The 17,500-nt window shown below is 42.3% G+C and overlaps 1 protein-coding gene across 2 annotated transcripts in view; it reads left to right on the top strand.

Annotated features, from left to right (window-relative positions):
* The window catches only part of gucy1a2 (guanylate cyclase 1, soluble, alpha 2), a 24,762-nt gene extending 8,753 nt beyond the window's left edge, over window positions 1–16,009 (top strand). For both annotated transcript variants that reach the window (XM_060888457.1, XM_060888456.1), the window contains exons 4-9: window positions 1–375; window positions 9,937–10,092; window positions 10,461–10,790; window positions 11,932–12,075; window positions 13,826–13,980; window positions 14,310–16,009. The exon at window positions 1–375 is cut by the window's left edge and continues 437 nt beyond it. In XM_060888457.1, the coding sequence (XP_060744440.1) occupies window positions 1–375; window positions 9,937–10,092; window positions 10,461–10,790; window positions 11,932–12,075; window positions 13,826–13,980; window positions 14,310–14,526 (1,377 nt within the window). In that variant the 3' untranslated portion in view covers window positions 14,527–16,009. The remainder of the gene's footprint in view (window positions 376–9,936; window positions 10,093–10,460; window positions 10,791–11,931; window positions 12,076–13,825; window positions 13,981–14,309) is intronic.
* The last annotated feature ends 1,491 nt before the right edge of the window (window positions 16,010–17,500 follow it).

Raw genomic sequence — 17,500 nt, 5'->3', positions numbered from 1 at the left:
TCATCCCCTGGCTGTTTGTCGTTCCTCATCCGAGAAGTTCGGATCACGTCGTCCATGCCATCGCCGTCATCAATGTCCTCACGTGAGCTGTCACACTCGCCGACGGACCTCCGGATCGGACTGAGCACCTTCTGCAGAGCGTTTCCATTTCACCTCATCATCGGCCCCAACATGGAAGTTCTGCAGGTGGGGGTGGGGCTAAAGAATGTCGGGGAGGGGATTAGGAAGCCACACAGGACGCTGAGCTTCAGTGACAGCTTCCAGCTCGTCTCTCCAAGAATTCCTTGCTCTTTCCAGAACATTCTGCTGCGGCTGTCTACTCCGTTCACCATTCGCACTCGGCCAGACCCGTCCGCTCTGGAGAGCAGGGAGAAGGTACGTTTCTGTGTGTGTTGTATTTAATGTTTGTCATACAAACATTTTGGAGACCAGAACTAGGAGAATGTTCTCCCTTTAGAACCGGACCTTATGACAAACAAACAGCCTTAACACAGGTGAGAACTCTCTGCCATCATCGTGACTGTTGTCATGAGCTCCGTCTCTGAACAAAGACTCTGACCTAATATTTAAACGTGATCTAAAACACCCAGAAGACTCAGACCTTTCAGTAAGTTTGCCTAAATCTACAACCAAATACCAAAGAATTTTGCAAGAATCTGCTATTTTATAGGACGTCCTGAAAAATCTGAATCCGATCTCAATCTTTGAAACCATTTGTTTAACTTTATAAATGAATTTGAAACAGTATTTAAAAATGACCAAATGACTCTCACTGAGCCATAAAACAGAAGTCACTTCTGAGTTACTGTATATACTGTAGCTGCTATTGACGTATGAAGTAGTATTTATTAGTATTTCTGATCAGGTCATCCTTAAAAATATTTTGGTTTGCAGTAACAGTAAAAAAAAAGGGTCGGTAGGTAGGTCTATATATATTTTTTTTTCAAGTTTCAATATAAAAAAAGTACAATTTTGGTGCCGGTGATTATGTAGGTATGAATTTAAACAAATTAGCATATCGTGACGTCACTGACTGGATCGTCAACCCGTGCCTTTGGGCGCATCGTTGCAAACCTCATTTTGACGCAGGCTATATAGACTAGACGGGAGAAGGGATGGGAAAAGATCTGGGCACAGATTTTCTGTGCTAAGTTAAAGCGGTGTCGAGCTGTTTTAATGAATTTTTTAGATGTATTATGGCGCCCGAACCTGTATGACTTTGAACGGTGACTGTGAACATTTTGTTTACTGCAGCCGCAGCCATCGTTACCAAGCGCGAACCGTCGACTCTGACAGTGAATGAGAGTACGAACGCACAGGCCATAGTGTGACATCCGTTAACCAACAGTGTAAACATAGATGACATCACGGGTTTTTATTTAAAAGAAAGAACGTAGCCTTCGTTTGTATGTAGGCCTGGGAAATTTATATATTTACAATACTTACTAAAGAGTAAAGAAAAAAATTGGTCGGTCTTAACGCAAATTTACAACCGGCAAGTCGGTCGGACTTAAAGCAAAAAAAAAAAAATTTGAGTCGGTCCTAATTGACAGGGTCGGTCGGGTTACGGCAAACAAGAATATTTTTAAGGATGGCCTGAAGTGGGAACATTTATGTCACAGAAGAAACAAGACAACAAGACTTGACAAGACAAGACAGCTACTTTAGTCCTAAACACAAAAGCAGTGGAAACTGGAACAGTTGGAACATCTTATCGGTATGCCGACTTTTGTAGAAAACGATACACATGAAACATGAATAAGTGAAAGTGACGTGACATACGGCTAAGTACGGTGACCCATACTCAGAATTTTTTCTCTGCGTTTAACCCATCCAAAGTGCACACACACAGCAGTGAACACACACACCGTGAACACACACCCGGAGCAGAGGGGGGGTTCGGTGCCTTGCTCAAGGGCACCTCAGTCGTGGCCGGCCTGAGACTCAAACCCACAACCTTAGGGTTAGGAGTCAGACTCTCTAACCATTAGGCCACGACGTCCCCCTTCCCCCTTCCCCATTCCCCATTCCCCGTTCCCTATTCCTAAATGGGGGATGTAAGAGCTGAGTGGTTAAGGTGTTGGATATCTGATTGGAATGTTGTGAGTTTGAATTTCAGGTCCACCAAGCTGCCAGTTCTGGGCCCCTGAGCAAGGCCCTTAACCCTCAATCACTTATTTGTGTAAAATGAGTTAAGTCTTTCTGGATAAGATCATCTGCCAAATGCTGGAAATGTATGTTTTGTGATAAAATCAGTAGAGTGGAAGAAGCAATGGTTAGATACTGTATATGTCACTGAGAAATAGAACAAATCCACTGGATTAGTTTGCTAATGTGGAAAGATTATTATGAAATGCTTAGAGTGAGATAAAGCTTATGTCCGGATATACTTCTGCTCATGAAAGGGGGCTATAAGTATAACATACACACACACACACACAGAGGATTTAACTGTTGGGCCACCTGCCATTTTGTCAAACAGACAAAACATGAATTATGTAGTTTGTAGTACAAACATTAGCAGAGCTGCAGACAGATACTGGGTTTGTTCAGACTGTGTGTATGTGTGTGTGTCTGTGGAGTCTTATCTCTGTACAGAATTTACACAGGATTACACACACACACACACACACATCTGACATGACCAGTGAAAATGCAGCTGCACCTTCTCCACCGAGCACAGCTTCTGACATCTTCCATGAATGTGTCTACAATACAGGATTTAGCATCAGTTTATCTAGAACCGGTCTGCATTTCCAGGCAGTTTATTAGAACTCAAACTGAATTTATCATCAGTTTATTTAAAGCACACCTCCATGTACAGGAAGTTGAGCTAATAAAGACCTGCATGTAAAGCACGTTGATCAGAACTAAAGCTGTATGTGCCGTCAACGTATGTAGAGCAGATGTGCCATTATCCATGTGTTTATCTCGAATTGGCCGGTGACCAAACCGATCTTGGCTCGTTCTTGCAGTCGTTTCTATGTAAAACAGGCCTGAATTTACGTGCAGTCTATCTAGAACTCAACCTGGATTTACCATCATCTGAAACCAGAGAAGATTTATAGTTTAAGCTGAGCTAGGATTTATCAACTCTTATCTTGTATGGACAGTGAAAATATTTATCTAGAACAGACTGGCTTTTCAGTTTATCTACAACAAGCTGGCATTGCGAGTAGGTTTATCTAGAAGCAAATTTGCAGTAGTTTGTCTTCAAGCATTTCAAGTGCAGATTATTATCTAGAAACAACCACAGTTATTGCTAGTTTGTCTAGAGATTGCTTAGGATGTTTTTTTAACAGAATCTAGGAAGTCCACAAAAGTGTCCACAAAAGTGAGAACACCCCTAAGTGAAAATGTCCGAATTAGGCCAAAAGTGTCAATATTTTGTGTGGCCACCATTATTATACAGCACTGCCTTAACCCCCTTGGGCAGGAGTTCACCAGAGCATCACAGGTTGACACTGGTGTCCTCTTTCACTCCTCCATGATGACATTACAGAGCTGGTGGATGTTAGAGACCTTGAGCTCCTCCACCTTCCGTTTGATGATGCCCCACAGATGCTCAATAGGGTTTAGGTCTGGAGACATGCTTAGCCAGTCCATCACCTTTACCCTCAGCTTCTTTAGCAAGGCAGTGGCCAGTGTGTTTGGGGTCATTATCATGTTGGAATACTGCCCTGCAGCCCAGTTACTGAGGGGATCAGTTACTGATGCTCTTCTTCAGTATGTCACAGTACATGTTATCATTCCTGGTTCCTTCAATGAACTGTAGAGAGTGAGAGCGATAACACCAAATTTAACACACCTGCTCCTCATTCACACCTGAGACCTTGTAACACTAACGAGTCACATGACACCGGGGAGAGAAAATGGCTAATTGGGACCGATTTGGAGATTTTCACTTAGGGGTGTACTCACTTTTGTGGCCAGCGGTTTAGACATTAATGGCTGTGTGTTGAGTTATTTTCAGGGGACAGCAAATTTACGCTGTTATACAAGCTGCACACTCACTACTTTATATTGGAGCACAGTGTCATTTCTTCAGGGTTGTCACATGAAAAGATGTAATAAAATATGTACAAAAATGTGAGGGGTGTAATCACTTTATGAGACACTGTATATATACAGGATATACTGTATATATATAGGTTAACTAGGTTATCTAGAGCAGAGTTTATCTAGAGCGTTACGTTTTAGAGAGATGCATTTAGCATATGCTTCTTAAGAAATGGCTGTTAGTGTTAACATTTAAAAGTGTCTTTGTAGTCCTGTAACTGAAACCCCACTGCTGCCAATATAGCCAGAACTTTATCAATGTAGTTTTTCTAGAATTTCTAGTTTGTTTATAGGTCCCCCTTCCCTAGATTCATCCGGAATCCGCAGTTAGTTCATGCAGCATTATCTACTGTTTGTCAGTTTATCTAGAACCCATTTATAACAGGTTTTCTAGAACAGAGGTGTCTTTAAATGTTTTGGCTTGTAACGTTTTGACTTATCTGAACATTTATTAAGTTTATTCACTGTGACTGATTATTTTTTCTAGACCACAGCCTGCTTATATAAAATGAGTATCTAGAACCATTCTGAGACTGATAGTGAAGTGTTTCTCAGCTGCATTAGTCAGTCCAACATAAACTTGGAGCAGAACTGTAGAAGAAGCTTTGTTGCCATGGAGATCTGCCTTGCATCGTAGCAAATAAAGGTTAATACTGCATGGCAGCCATTTGTGGTGTACCAGCTCAGATTGCCATGCTTCCATGGGATGCATATGTGTGTGTGTTTATGTTCTGCTACTCCCAATTCACTTATGTCAGATAAACTCTGCCAACATGACCTCAAACCAGCTGTCAGTTACACAGAACCATCCATACTTCGTTCTCTTTAAGCATGTCTGTGTGTGAGAGCGTTCGTGTGTAGTGTGTATCTGCAGGCTCTGTGTGTACCTCTGAAGCAGAGCAGAGGGAGTGTGTGTGTTTGTGTGTGAACACTGTCCACATTTAAAGTCAGTTTATCTAGAACACTGTCCACATTTAGTTGGTTTATCTAGAACACTGTCCACATTTAGTTGGTTTATCTAGAACACCGTCCACATTTACAGTCACGTTATCTAGAACACTGTCCACATTTAGCCGGTTTTATCTAGAACACTGTCCACATTTAGTCGGTTTTATCTAGAACACTGTCCACATTTAGTCGGGTTTATCTAGAACACTGTCCACATTTACAGTCAGTTTATCTAGAACACTGTCCACATTTACAGTCAGTTTATCTAGAACACCGTCCACATTTACAGTCAGTTTATCTAGAACACCGTCCACATTTACAGTCAGTTTATCTAGAACACTGTCCACATTTAGTTGGTTTATCTAGAACACTGTCCACATTTAGTTGGTTTATCTAGAACACCGTCCACATTTAGTCGGTTTATCTAGAACACTGTCCACATTTAGTTGGTTTATCTAGAACACCGTCCACATTTACAGTCACGTTATCTAGAACACTGTCCACATTTAGCCGGTTTTATCTAGAACACTGTCCACATTTAGTCGGTTTTATCTAGAACACTGTCCACATTTAGTCGGGTTTATCTAGAACACTGTCCACATTTACAGTCAGTTTATCTAGAACACTGTCCACATTTACAGTCAGTTTATCTAGAACACTGTCCACATTTACAGTCAGTTTATCTAGAACACTGTCCACATTTACAGTCAGTTTATCTAGAACACCGTCCACATTTAGTCAGTTTATCTAGAACACTGTCCACATTTAGTTGGTTTATCTAGAACACTGTCCACATTTAGTTGGTTTATCTAGAACACCGTCCACATTTACAGTCACGTTATCTAGAACACTGTCCACATTTAGTCGTTTTATCTAGAACACTGTCCACATTTAGTCGGTTTTATCTAGAACACTGTCCACATTTAGTCGGGTTTATCTAGAACACTGTCCACATTTACAGTCAGTTTATCTAGAACACTGTCCACATTTACAGTCAGTTTATCTAGAACACTGTCCACATTTACAGTCAGTTTATCTAGAACACTGTCCACATTTACAGTCAGTTTATCTAGAACACCGTCCACATTTACAGTCAGTTTATCTAGAACACTGTCCACATTTAGTTGGTTTATCTAGAACACTGTCCACATTTAGTCGGTTTATCTAGAACACCGTCCACATTTAGTCAGTTTATCTAGAACACTGTCCACATTTAGTCGGTTTATCTAGAACACCGTCCACATTTACAGTCACGTTATCTAGAACACTGTCCACATTTAGTTGGTTTATCTAGAACACTGTCCACATTTACAGTCAGTTTATCTAGAACACTGTCCACATTTAGTCAGTTTTATCTAGAACACTGTCCACATTTACAGTCAGTTTATCTAGAACACTGTCCACATTTACAGTCAGTTTATCTAGAACACTGTCCACATTTAGTTGGTTTATCTAGAACACCGTTCACATTTACAGTCACGTTATCTAGAACACTGCTCACATTTACAGTCACTTTATCTAGAACACTGCCCACATTTAGTCGGTTTATCTAGAACACTGTCCACATTTAGACAGTTTATGTAGAATACTGTCCACATTTACAGTCACTTTATCTAGAACACTGCCCACAATTACAATAATTTTATGTAGAACACATCTTGCATTTACAGTCATAAAAATAAATCAGTTTATCTAGAACATAATCTGTGTTTATCGTCAGGTTATCATGAACACAGACTTTGTTTGCAGTCAGGTTAACTGCATTTACAGATATGTTATTTAGAATGCAGTGTGACATAATGCCACTGTGTATGGTTGTGTATGTGACAAATAAACTTGAATTTTGTTTTTTTCTGGATAGCAGTTGTTGTTTTTTCTGGATAGCTGGATAAATAAAGGATTGAGGGACGGATGAATGGATGTTGTTGATCCCTGGAGGTAAACCATGGATATTTGTGATAACGTTCATTGATAGCACCATCTGTGTTCACTTTGCTGTCTCAAATTATAGCGAGGCTTACATAATTCTCTCTCTCTATTTCTCTCTGTCTATTTTTCTCTGTCTATCTATTTACCTCTGTGCTGTAACCTTGGGGATTATGACTCAGGTATCTTTGACGTGTGACTCGCAGGTAAAGTCTGACTTGTCGGAAAAAAAGACGACAGCAGCAAGAAAATCATCACTCTGTTTTTCTGAGCTACGGGGCTAATGGGCATGTGTGTGTGTGTGTGTGTGTGTGTGTGTGTGTGTGTGTTACATTATCTATTTGCTGTGCTGGTTGAAGAGCTTTATGACACAGTGGAAAGTATAAGAGACACAAAAACACACATACGTAGCCTACATGAAACATTTCTTCGCCTTTCTGAGAAGTGTGTGTGTGTGTGTGTGTGTGTGTGTGTATGTTTTGGGGGATGGCTATGGAATCTGTTGGGGGTGTCAAGAGCAGACCACTTTTCTCCTCCTGACTGGATGCTCAATCATTCTTCAGTGATCACCTGAGCATTTTTATCGAGTGTTTACTAAAAGCTTTCTGACCGGACGATTTATTGATCATAAATCATCCTGATTGGACAGGATTATAGAAATTCAATAACAGTTCATCCTGATTGGACAGCTGATCATCCTGATTAGACATTACGTTTTCCTGAACGGACAGAATACCAGCTTAATTACTGTACACTATTGTGATTAGACAGAAGACCACGCTAATTAGACCGTAAACCGTTCTGAGTGGACGGGAGATGATCCTAATTAGACAGTAGACACATTCTGATTGGACAGAAGATTGTCACAATTATGTAGTTGACTGTTGTGATTGGACAAACTATTTTAAATAACAGAAGATCATCTTAATTACACAATGCTCTGCTCTGAGTGGACAGTAGTTTGCCCTAATTAAACAATACAGCGTTGTGGTTGGAAAGGAGATAATTAAACTGTTAAATATTCTGATTGGAGAGAAGATGATCCCAATTAGACAAACTGCTCTAATTAGTCAGGAGATGACATTAATTAGACTGTTCTGATAGGACAGAAGATCGTCCTAATTAGACCGTAGTCCATTCTGAGTAGGCAGAAGAATATCCTGATCGGACAGTAGAACGTTCTGATCAGGCGGGTGATGTCATTAAGTCGGCAGTTTTTTAATGTCGTTAGACACGAAATTGTACTAATTGGACAGAGCTTATCCTGATTGGACAGTATATATATATTATACTACTTGGTCTTCTGATCAGTACACACAGGCTTGGACAGTAGATCAGAATTAGACGGCTGAATTCTTTTACCGTGTAGCAAATCGTCAGCATGTTAATTAGATGGAAAATTGCATTAATTATTTGAGATTATTTTGAGTGGATGTCAGATCTTGAGTGGACTTCGGATGACAATGATTGCCTAGATGTAGCAGTTAAAAGGTGTGGTATGTGGGATGTGGTAGCTCAGTGGTTAAGGTGTTAGGGCTACTGATCGGAAGGTCATGGGTTCGAACCCAAGGTCCACCAAGCTGCCACTGCTGGGCCCCTGAGCAAGGCCCTTAACCCTCAGTTGTAAGTCTCTCTGGATAAGGGTGTCTGGTAAATGTAAATGTTAAAAGGTTGAATGTTGTATTATATCAGCTTCAAGGTCGGATGGTTCGAGATGCTTTTCTGCTCGTCAGGTTGTAAAGAGTGATTATTTGAGTAACGATAGACTTTCTGTCAGCTCAGTCCGGTCTGTTCTCTGTTCTCTCCCAGTAAACAGTAAGACGTTTCTCTAGAAACTCTAGAGAACGTTGTGTCCCAGGAGATCTGCAGTTTCTGAAATAATTAAACCAGCTAATTGGTACCAACAACCAATGCGACCATCATAGATCACATTTGTTCCTATACTGATTAGAATTAATTGTTAAAAATGACTCTGTCATTTTCCACCCCGTGATCCACACGTCAGTGTTTCCTCTGCTCTCTCTCTCTCTCTCTCTCTCTCTCTCTCTCTCTCATATCTCTGTACATAAAAATCCTTAAAAACCCAAAGGCCCAAATAAGTACATTGCTACATAGCTAAATGCAAATGCTACTAGTATAAATATATAAATAAATCTGATGGGAATTAAATCAGGTGTCAAGGTTAATGGCCAACATTAGATAAGCTCAGAGGTCAAGGTCATAAAATGTTAATGGATGATTAGCTCATTAATAGTGCTTGTAAAGGGATGAGGTGAGAGCAGGTGACACACACACATACACACACATACACACACATACACACATACACACACATATACACACATTTGACATACTTTATGAACACAAAGAATGAAAAGAAAATAATAAGAACTCGAGATAATCTATTTAGATTTTTATATGGCTTCATATGGTTTAGCGGTGTGTGTGTGTGTGTGTGTTTGTGTGTGTGCGTCCAAATTACCATATCAGAGCTATTATAATGGAAACAGAAGTCAACAGAAACTCTCCTGTTAGTGCCATACACACATATACATACGTACAAAATGATTGTGTTCAGCTATAATGGCTTGTTCTGCTCACACAGTAATAATACTCAATTATTGCCCTTGAGTCTGTGTGTGTGTGTGTGTGTGTTTGGAGTTCAGAGGCACATGTGTGTAGGACAGATTATAAATTAATACACAGGTTATATAAACACATTTACTGGAGATGGACTGAAACACACACACACACAATTTTCCCAGGTGGCAGGAGAGATGAAGCTTGCACTTATAGTAGGATGGACCAGTACTACGATCACACACACACACACACACACACACACACACACACACACACACACTGCACATACTGTTATGTCACAGTCATTGAGATGAGTTCCTGGCCCCAGATGACCCATTGAACTGCAGATCATGTTTATTTTTTGGATCTTATCTCTGTGTGTGTGTGTGTGTGTATGTATGTATGTGTGTGTTTTTCTAGGTCATGGAACTGAAGGGTCAGATGATTCATCTTCCAGAGTCAAACTCCATCATGTTCCTGGGCTCGCCTCGTGTCGATAGGTTGGAGGAGCTAATGGGGCGTGGCTTACATCTTTCAGACATCCCTATCCATGATGCCACTCGTGATGTCATACTGGTGGGTGTGGCCTGTGACAAATGAGTTCATGCTTATTTTGTGTTCTTTGTTAAAAAATATTGACCGTATCAGGATCATCGGATTAGGACGACGTTGTATTTCGTTTTTACTCAGACCCTAAAAAATAAGATAACAGATGCCTTAACTTTCAGTCAGTTTGTGTGTCAGTCTGTCCATCTGTCTGGACAACAGCACAACAGTTATTAGACATTCTGAGTGCTGTTACACACTCCAGCATCCCGCCTCCGTGTGCATGCGTAGTATTTGTAGCTGGGTTACTACAGAAACCGTTGGGACATCAGCAGGTTGGTGGGGGTTTTATTTTTAACTGGTTGTGTGTTTACGTGTTTGTGTATGTGTGTGTGCAGGTGGGCGAGCAGGCAAAGGCTCAGGATGGCTTAAAGAAGCGCATGGACAAGCTAAAGGCCACACTGGAGCGAACGCACCGCGCACTGGAGGAGGAGAAGCGACGCACTGTCGAGCTTCTCTACTCCATCTTCCCAGGCCATGTGGCACAGAGACTCTGGCAGGGACTTCCTGTCCAGGCCAAAAAGTTTGATGATGTCACCATGTTGTTCTCTGACATTGTAGGATTTACGGCCGTGTGCGAACACTGCACACCGATGCAGGTCATCAGCATGTTGAACGAGCTGTACACGCGCTTCGACTACCAGTGTGGTGTGCTTGATGTCTACAAGGTGCACCACACACACACACACACACACACACACACACACACACACACCTTGGTGTTTAAATTATACTGTGGAGGATTTCTTGTAGAATCAGGAGAGACTTCAGGATTAATGAAATTATACATTTGTCTGTCTCTAATTTTTTTATGTGGTGTTTATATGAAGTTGTTTCAGCTAACCTATATTTTGGCTAGATAGCTAGCTAACTAGGTAGCTAGATAGTGTTAGCAGGCTAGCTTTTCCAGTTGGCTCTGGAAAAACTACAATATTTACCTACTGGGCAGCAAGTAAAGCTTTCCTTTCACATTATAGCTTGTTAGATAACATTCCAACACAACGGTAGGTGGGAAGATGACGGCTAGCTTAGCCAGTCACAGAGAGATGCTATCAGTGCTAATCTTGGTGAAAGCACAGGCTGTTTCTTCTTCTTTTTTTTATAACTAATATTCAGTGAATGTGACTTAAGTTTTTATTCCAGCAGACAAAGATCATTTATATGGAGATTTAGGGGATGTTTTGTCTTATTGAACCGTGAGATGAATAACTGCAGGTAATATATGTAGCTCACATTAGCATTTTTTCTACCAGCCTTCACAAGAAAAAAAAACAACATTAGCCATCATTAAAAACCAGGAGAAGAGCTTTAACATACGAACGTGAGAATTATGTTAGGGAATTCTTGTTGAACGTCGAAATAACGGTTGTGACGGTGAGAAAGAGCAGTGAATATTCTAACACCGTTTCACACACACGAGAAATCAATACCTTGTTTTGTATAATAACCCGAAAGCCGCGCTGAAATCAAGGGGAAAAAAAGCTCGCTCTTGAGGCTCTTTGTTCTTTGCTGTAATTGTGCTTCATCAGGAATTCATTAGCAGTCAGAAACTGACACTTAGTGAACCACTGAGTGAGATGGAGAGAGAACCTCAAAGCTACAAGAACAAAATCACTCAAATCTAGCAATAAAATGTACATTTGAAATATTATCATTATTAAAAAATTATTTACAGAATTAAATTCTGTTTCTCTCATACACACTGTGTACACAAACACATTATCAGTGAAAGAAGTGTCATTTAAGAACGTTACTGTGTGTGTGTGTGTGTGTGTGTGTGTGTGTGTGTGTGTGTGTGTGTGTGTGCAGATTGAAACAATCGGCGATGCGTACTGTGTGGCTGCAGGGCTCCACAGGAAATGTGTCTGTCACGCCAGGCCGATTGCGTTAATGGCACTGAAGATGATTGAGCTCTCAGAGGAGGTTCTCACACCTGACGGAAAGCCCATCAAGGTGAGATGGAGAACAGCATTCTGGGAAATCAAGCCAGTGTATACTAATAGGTGGAGCAAGTGTGGCAAATGGTGCAAAACCTTGCAGATTAACTTTTATTAACTTATGCAGCTGTGTGTATAGTGGTGCAGTACGTGTGTGTGTGTGTGTGTGCGCATGCGTGCGTGCGTGCGTGCGTGTGTGCATGTGTGTGTGCATGTGTGTGTGCATGTGTGCTGATTGCTGATGCAGCGGGAAATGCGGTTGCCATGGAGCAGACAGATTCTGCTGCAAGCAACTGCACTAACTGAATAACGAAATCTGTTATACTGCTGCACTGAACTCAGCAAAAAATGGATGGAGAGAGAGAGAGAGAGAGAGAGGGAGAGAGTGGGGAGGAGAGGGAGACAGAGAGAGAGAGTGGGGAGGAGAGGGAGACAGAGAGAGAGGGGGGGAGAGAGGGGGGGACAGAGAGAGAGAGTGGGGAGGAGAGGGAGACAGAGAGAGACAGAGGGAGAGAGAGAGAGGGGGGGGGAGAGAGGGGGACACAGAGAGAGAGAGTGGGGAGGAGAGGGAGACAGAGAGAGAGTGGGGAGGAGAGGGAGACAGAGAGAGAGAGAGAGGGAGAGAGAGGGGGGGACAGAGAGAGAGAGAGAGAGAGAGAGAGAGAGAGAACTTGGATAAGAAATTGAAAGAGAGAAAAGAAAAGGAGATGAGTATGTGTATTGGGGGGGGGGGGGGTTTCTATACATACATATTTTAATTGCTTACAGCATATTGAATGGAAACCAAATGAGATGGCTTTATTATTCATGAGCTGTCATGAGGAGGCGGAGTTACAGTATGATTGACAGCACCAGCACTGGCACTGGGTTAATGAGCAACATAAAATACCTGAGACTGGCACACATAGTGTCATTCATCATTATAACACAGGGAGGTGTGTGTGTGTGTGTGTGTGTGTGTGTGTGTGTGTGTGTGTGTGTGTGTGTGTTATGTGCTCACATGCTAAAAAAAGAGAGCTCAGAGAGGAAAAAGGGGGGTTCATATCTCAGAAGAGATATAAGAAGAGAATAAAAAGAAATGGAAATAAGGATAGGGAAAAAAGAGACAAGCCTGAGAGCGAGAGAGAGAGAGGGAGAGAGAGAGCGAGCGAAAGAGAGAGAGAGAGAAACAGAACATAATATTATGTTATAAACATATTATAACACACACTGCAGTTTATTTGAATTGAACACTACAGATTATGGTTTTATTTAAATGATCCTCAGTGTAATATCGGAATGTACCGCAGTTTTCTCTCAGACCGCTCTGCAGTGTTCTACCGCAACGTTATGCAGTATTCTAGATATATAGCTCACAGTGCCTGGTTGCTATGGTTACCTTCTGACTCATAATGACTGGCAGCTGTCAATCATTTAAATTTTGTCCTCATGTACCAGAAGTTCACTCCCTTTGTGTGTGTATGAGAGAGCGAGAGTGTGTGCGTGTGTGTGTGTGTGTGTGTGTTGCTCTGACGACAGTGCCGACCCTGGCTCTCCCCTGCCGGTGTTGCTATGGCGATGGCAGGGCATGCGGTGTGCTGGCATTCTGTGGTTGGTTAAATCTGCTGAAGTAGAGCATGAGGAGAATCACACACACAGAGACAGACAGACAGACACAGACACACACACAGTAGCTCTACACTTGTTATATTCTCACACATATAATGATAAAGACCCGTGTGTGTGTGTGTGTGTGTGTGTGTGTGTGTGTGTGTGTGTGTGCGCAGCTGCGAATAGGGATCCACTCGGGTTCTGTGTTAGCTGGAGTGGTTGGTGTGAAGATGCCACGTTACTGTTTGTTCGGTAACAACGTCACACTCGCCAGCAAGTTCGAGTCCGGCAGCCAACCGCGGCGCATTAACGTTTCCCCAACAACGTACCAGTGAGTGAAACACACACACACACACTCTCTCACACACACTCACACACGCACACTTTAACATCATCCATAGAAAATGACACTTAAGGAGACCAAGGTCCTGTCTTTCAGCAATTTTCCTTGGATACAAGCAAACATGTAGCATGAGTTTATCATAAGCCACGCCCACATTCATGGTCACACCACACATGGGGTTCAGATCCCTCCAATCTTCCACTGCGACATGTCTACAGTACATACAGGTCTGACACTTTGTCAACATGTTAATCATTCTGCTTTTTTTTTTCTATCTATCTTTCTTTTTTTTGTCTCTCTCTTTCTGCCTCTCCAAGGTTCCTTCATGACGATCGCTCGTTCTCTTTCATCTCTCGCTCCCGTCAGGAGCTTCCTGAAAACTTTCCCAAAGAGATTCCAGGACTCTGCTACTTCCTGGAGGCCAGGAAATCTGGTCAAGGAAGCCACACCTCCTTGACCAACACTCGTTCCGCCCCCATCCGAAAAGCATCCTATAACATCGGGACCATGTTTCTACGTGAAACCAGCCTCTGAGGAAAGCCCTGCTTACCTACTATGCCGCTACTTAAACCATGCCTATAAGGCCAGAGGTGCCTGTGGCAACCAGTGTCTCCTCCTGGAGCACGTCGCTACCCGCAACTCCGCCCTGACCCCACATCACCCCTTTCCTGTCCCAGAACCCCCTGCGACATGCCCCCAAGTCCCATGCAGAGCTGATGAGAAGGTCTGCAGGAACAAGAAATGAATATTCATGAATATTCAAATTTGACTTTAAAAGAAATATGGACATTTGCATTAAGCCTTTTGCTCCACACATGCGTACACACATATTATATGCACAACAACAACAACAACACACAAAACACACAAAATATAAGCATATACAATATACACATGGCTCTCAGCAACTTATGAACCTGGTGCCTTCTGATAAATAAACACAATGTGTTTGTGTGTGTGTAAGAGAGAGAGAGAGAGAGAGAGAGAGTGTGTGTGTGTGTGTGTGTGTGTGTGTGAGTGTTTCAGCTTGTGAGGCCCCCTGCTATAATTTCATTCAAACTGGACTGTCAGTCATTCTACATCCATTCACACCACAACACCTGTCAATCAAACTCAGACCTCCATTCACACCACAACACCTGTCAATCAAACTCAGCCCTCCATTCACACCACACCAACACCTGTCAATCAAACTCAGACCTCCATTCACACTACACCAACACCTGTCAATCAAACTCAGCCCTCCATTCACACTACACCAACACCTGTCAATCAAACTCAGCCCTCCATTCACACTACACCAACACCTGTCAATCAAACTCAGCCCTCCATTCACACTACACCAACACCTGTCAATCAAACTCAGCCCTCCATTCACACTACACCAACACCTGTCAATCAAACTCAGCCCTCCATTCACACTACACCAACACCTGTCAATCACACTCAGCCCTCCATTCACACCACACCAACACCTGTCAATCAAACGCAGCCCTCCATTCACACCACACCAACACCTGTCAATCAAACGCAGCCCTCCATTCACACCACACCAACACCTGTCAATCAAACGCAGCCCTCCATTCACACCACACCAACACCTGTCAATCAAACGCAGCCCTCCATTCACACCACACCAACACTCTTTCAGTAACATCACGCCATGAGCTGTCACTCAAACCCAAACCCATGACCCAATACCAATCCATCAAATCCAGCCCACCAATCACACTGCAATAAAAACTCAGTCAAACCCAGCCCTTCAATCACATCACACTAAAGGCAGTCTATCAAGCCCAACCCTCTAATCTCACCATACAAAGAGCTGTCAATCAAACCAGGCCCTCCAATCACATCACATTAACATATGTCAGTCAAACCAAGACCTGTCAATCAAACCCAGCCCTCCAAACACATCCAGAGCTGTCAAATAAACTTAAATTAACTCTTTAATTAAACCACAACAAAACCTGTTAATCATTTTCCACAATAACAATAAAATGAAGTATAGCTTACACACCCAGCGTATGACTCTTCTACTGCTTTTTGATGTGTGCATATGTAGAGAGAGAGAGAGAGTGAAATTGTTTGCTTTATACATGCTTTTATTTTTAAAAAAAAAATGTGAGGAAGTGTGTGTGTGTGTATGGCATGTTGTAACCTGTGGATAATTTTTGCCGAATGTAATGTGTGTGTGTGTGAGTGTGTGTGTGTGTGAGTGTGTAGTGCCACTCTAGCCTGCGGTTACCTGCTGTTGAAGTGCTCTTGTAGGTCACATGATGTTGCTGACAGCAAAATGCCAACCAGACAATTACAGACTCTGTAATTTATATGCAAACATGTTTCTATGTTCATAACGGCCTTAATAAGGTTTTGACCCCCCCACCCCAACCCACTCCACCCAAAACCCCACCCCACCCCCCGATTATAGCCACAACGTTCTTTCAGATAGAAACGATGTGCGTGTGCGTTAGCAGCTGTTCATTGTACATGACTTTTGTACAAACATTATGACAAGATAGCCAACAAATCTCTGGTGAACATGAATATGTGTGTATAAGTGAATGTATGTATTAGAACCCAAGAACCCATGTGGACACGGACACACACACACACACACACACACACAAACCTACGGTTGAAAAAGCGATATAAACTCTGTGTCTGTTAGCTTGGGGGCCAATAGTTGAAGAGAACCTGGTTGAGAACAGACTGACTGTTGCCATGGTAACAGCGAGGTCTGAACTGCGTGCTTGGAATATTTAAACCCTACGCATGCACCTAAAGTGTGTTTTCTCTCTGTCTCTCTCTCTCTAGCAGTGTGTGTGTGTGTGTGCGGCTATTTGAGGATAATAATATAGCGCATTAGCAAGAATAATGTTCCTCTCTACTCATGAGAGCATGTGTGAGAATGAGTAATTTAGTAACTGCTCACTAAGCTTGTTTGACTGCTAGCCATCCAACTCGTTTGCTAACTAAGATAAGGCCGCTTGCTGACCATAAAGTGAAGCGATCGCTAACTAAGACGTGAGGTCACACAAAATGGAGTTAACTAGCAATCTAGCTGCATAAAGTGAGCGGTGAAAGCTACGAGGCAGTGCTACGTTAGCTCGGTTAGGAATAGAAGCAGCTTGTCATGTTATACTGAGAAACTTTTCCAGCTCGTTCATAAACGACGGCACTTTGGCTTTGTCTCGTCTCTCCTCGTCCTGCGGTCTTCATTTCTGAAGGATCTCGGTCCGGATGAACTCATCTGGCTCCGCAAAGTGAATTACGGGACACTGTTTTTAAACAAGGAGCGTTCAGATCCTTACCAGATATGTTAGCGAGCCGCGTTCTGATTGGTTTTCAGCGAGTAAGTTTTGTGTGTGTATTAGCAGGAAGCTGCTAATCCAATAAAGATCTGTTTTTAAATTATCTCGCTGCTGCTAATCCTCAAGGCATGACTTTGTTGTCCTCACTCAGAGGGCTCGTGTGTGTGTGTGTGTGTTAATTCACATGTTTGGTT

Source organism: Tachysurus vachellii, chromosome 15 (assembly GCF_030014155.1).
Source record: "Tachysurus vachellii isolate PV-2020 chromosome 15, HZAU_Pvac_v1, whole genome shotgun sequence".
In the NCBI taxonomy this organism is placed as follows: Eukaryota; Metazoa; Chordata; class Actinopteri; order Siluriformes; family Bagridae; genus Tachysurus; species Tachysurus vachellii.
This window is presented reverse-complemented; position numbering and strand designations above follow the sequence as displayed.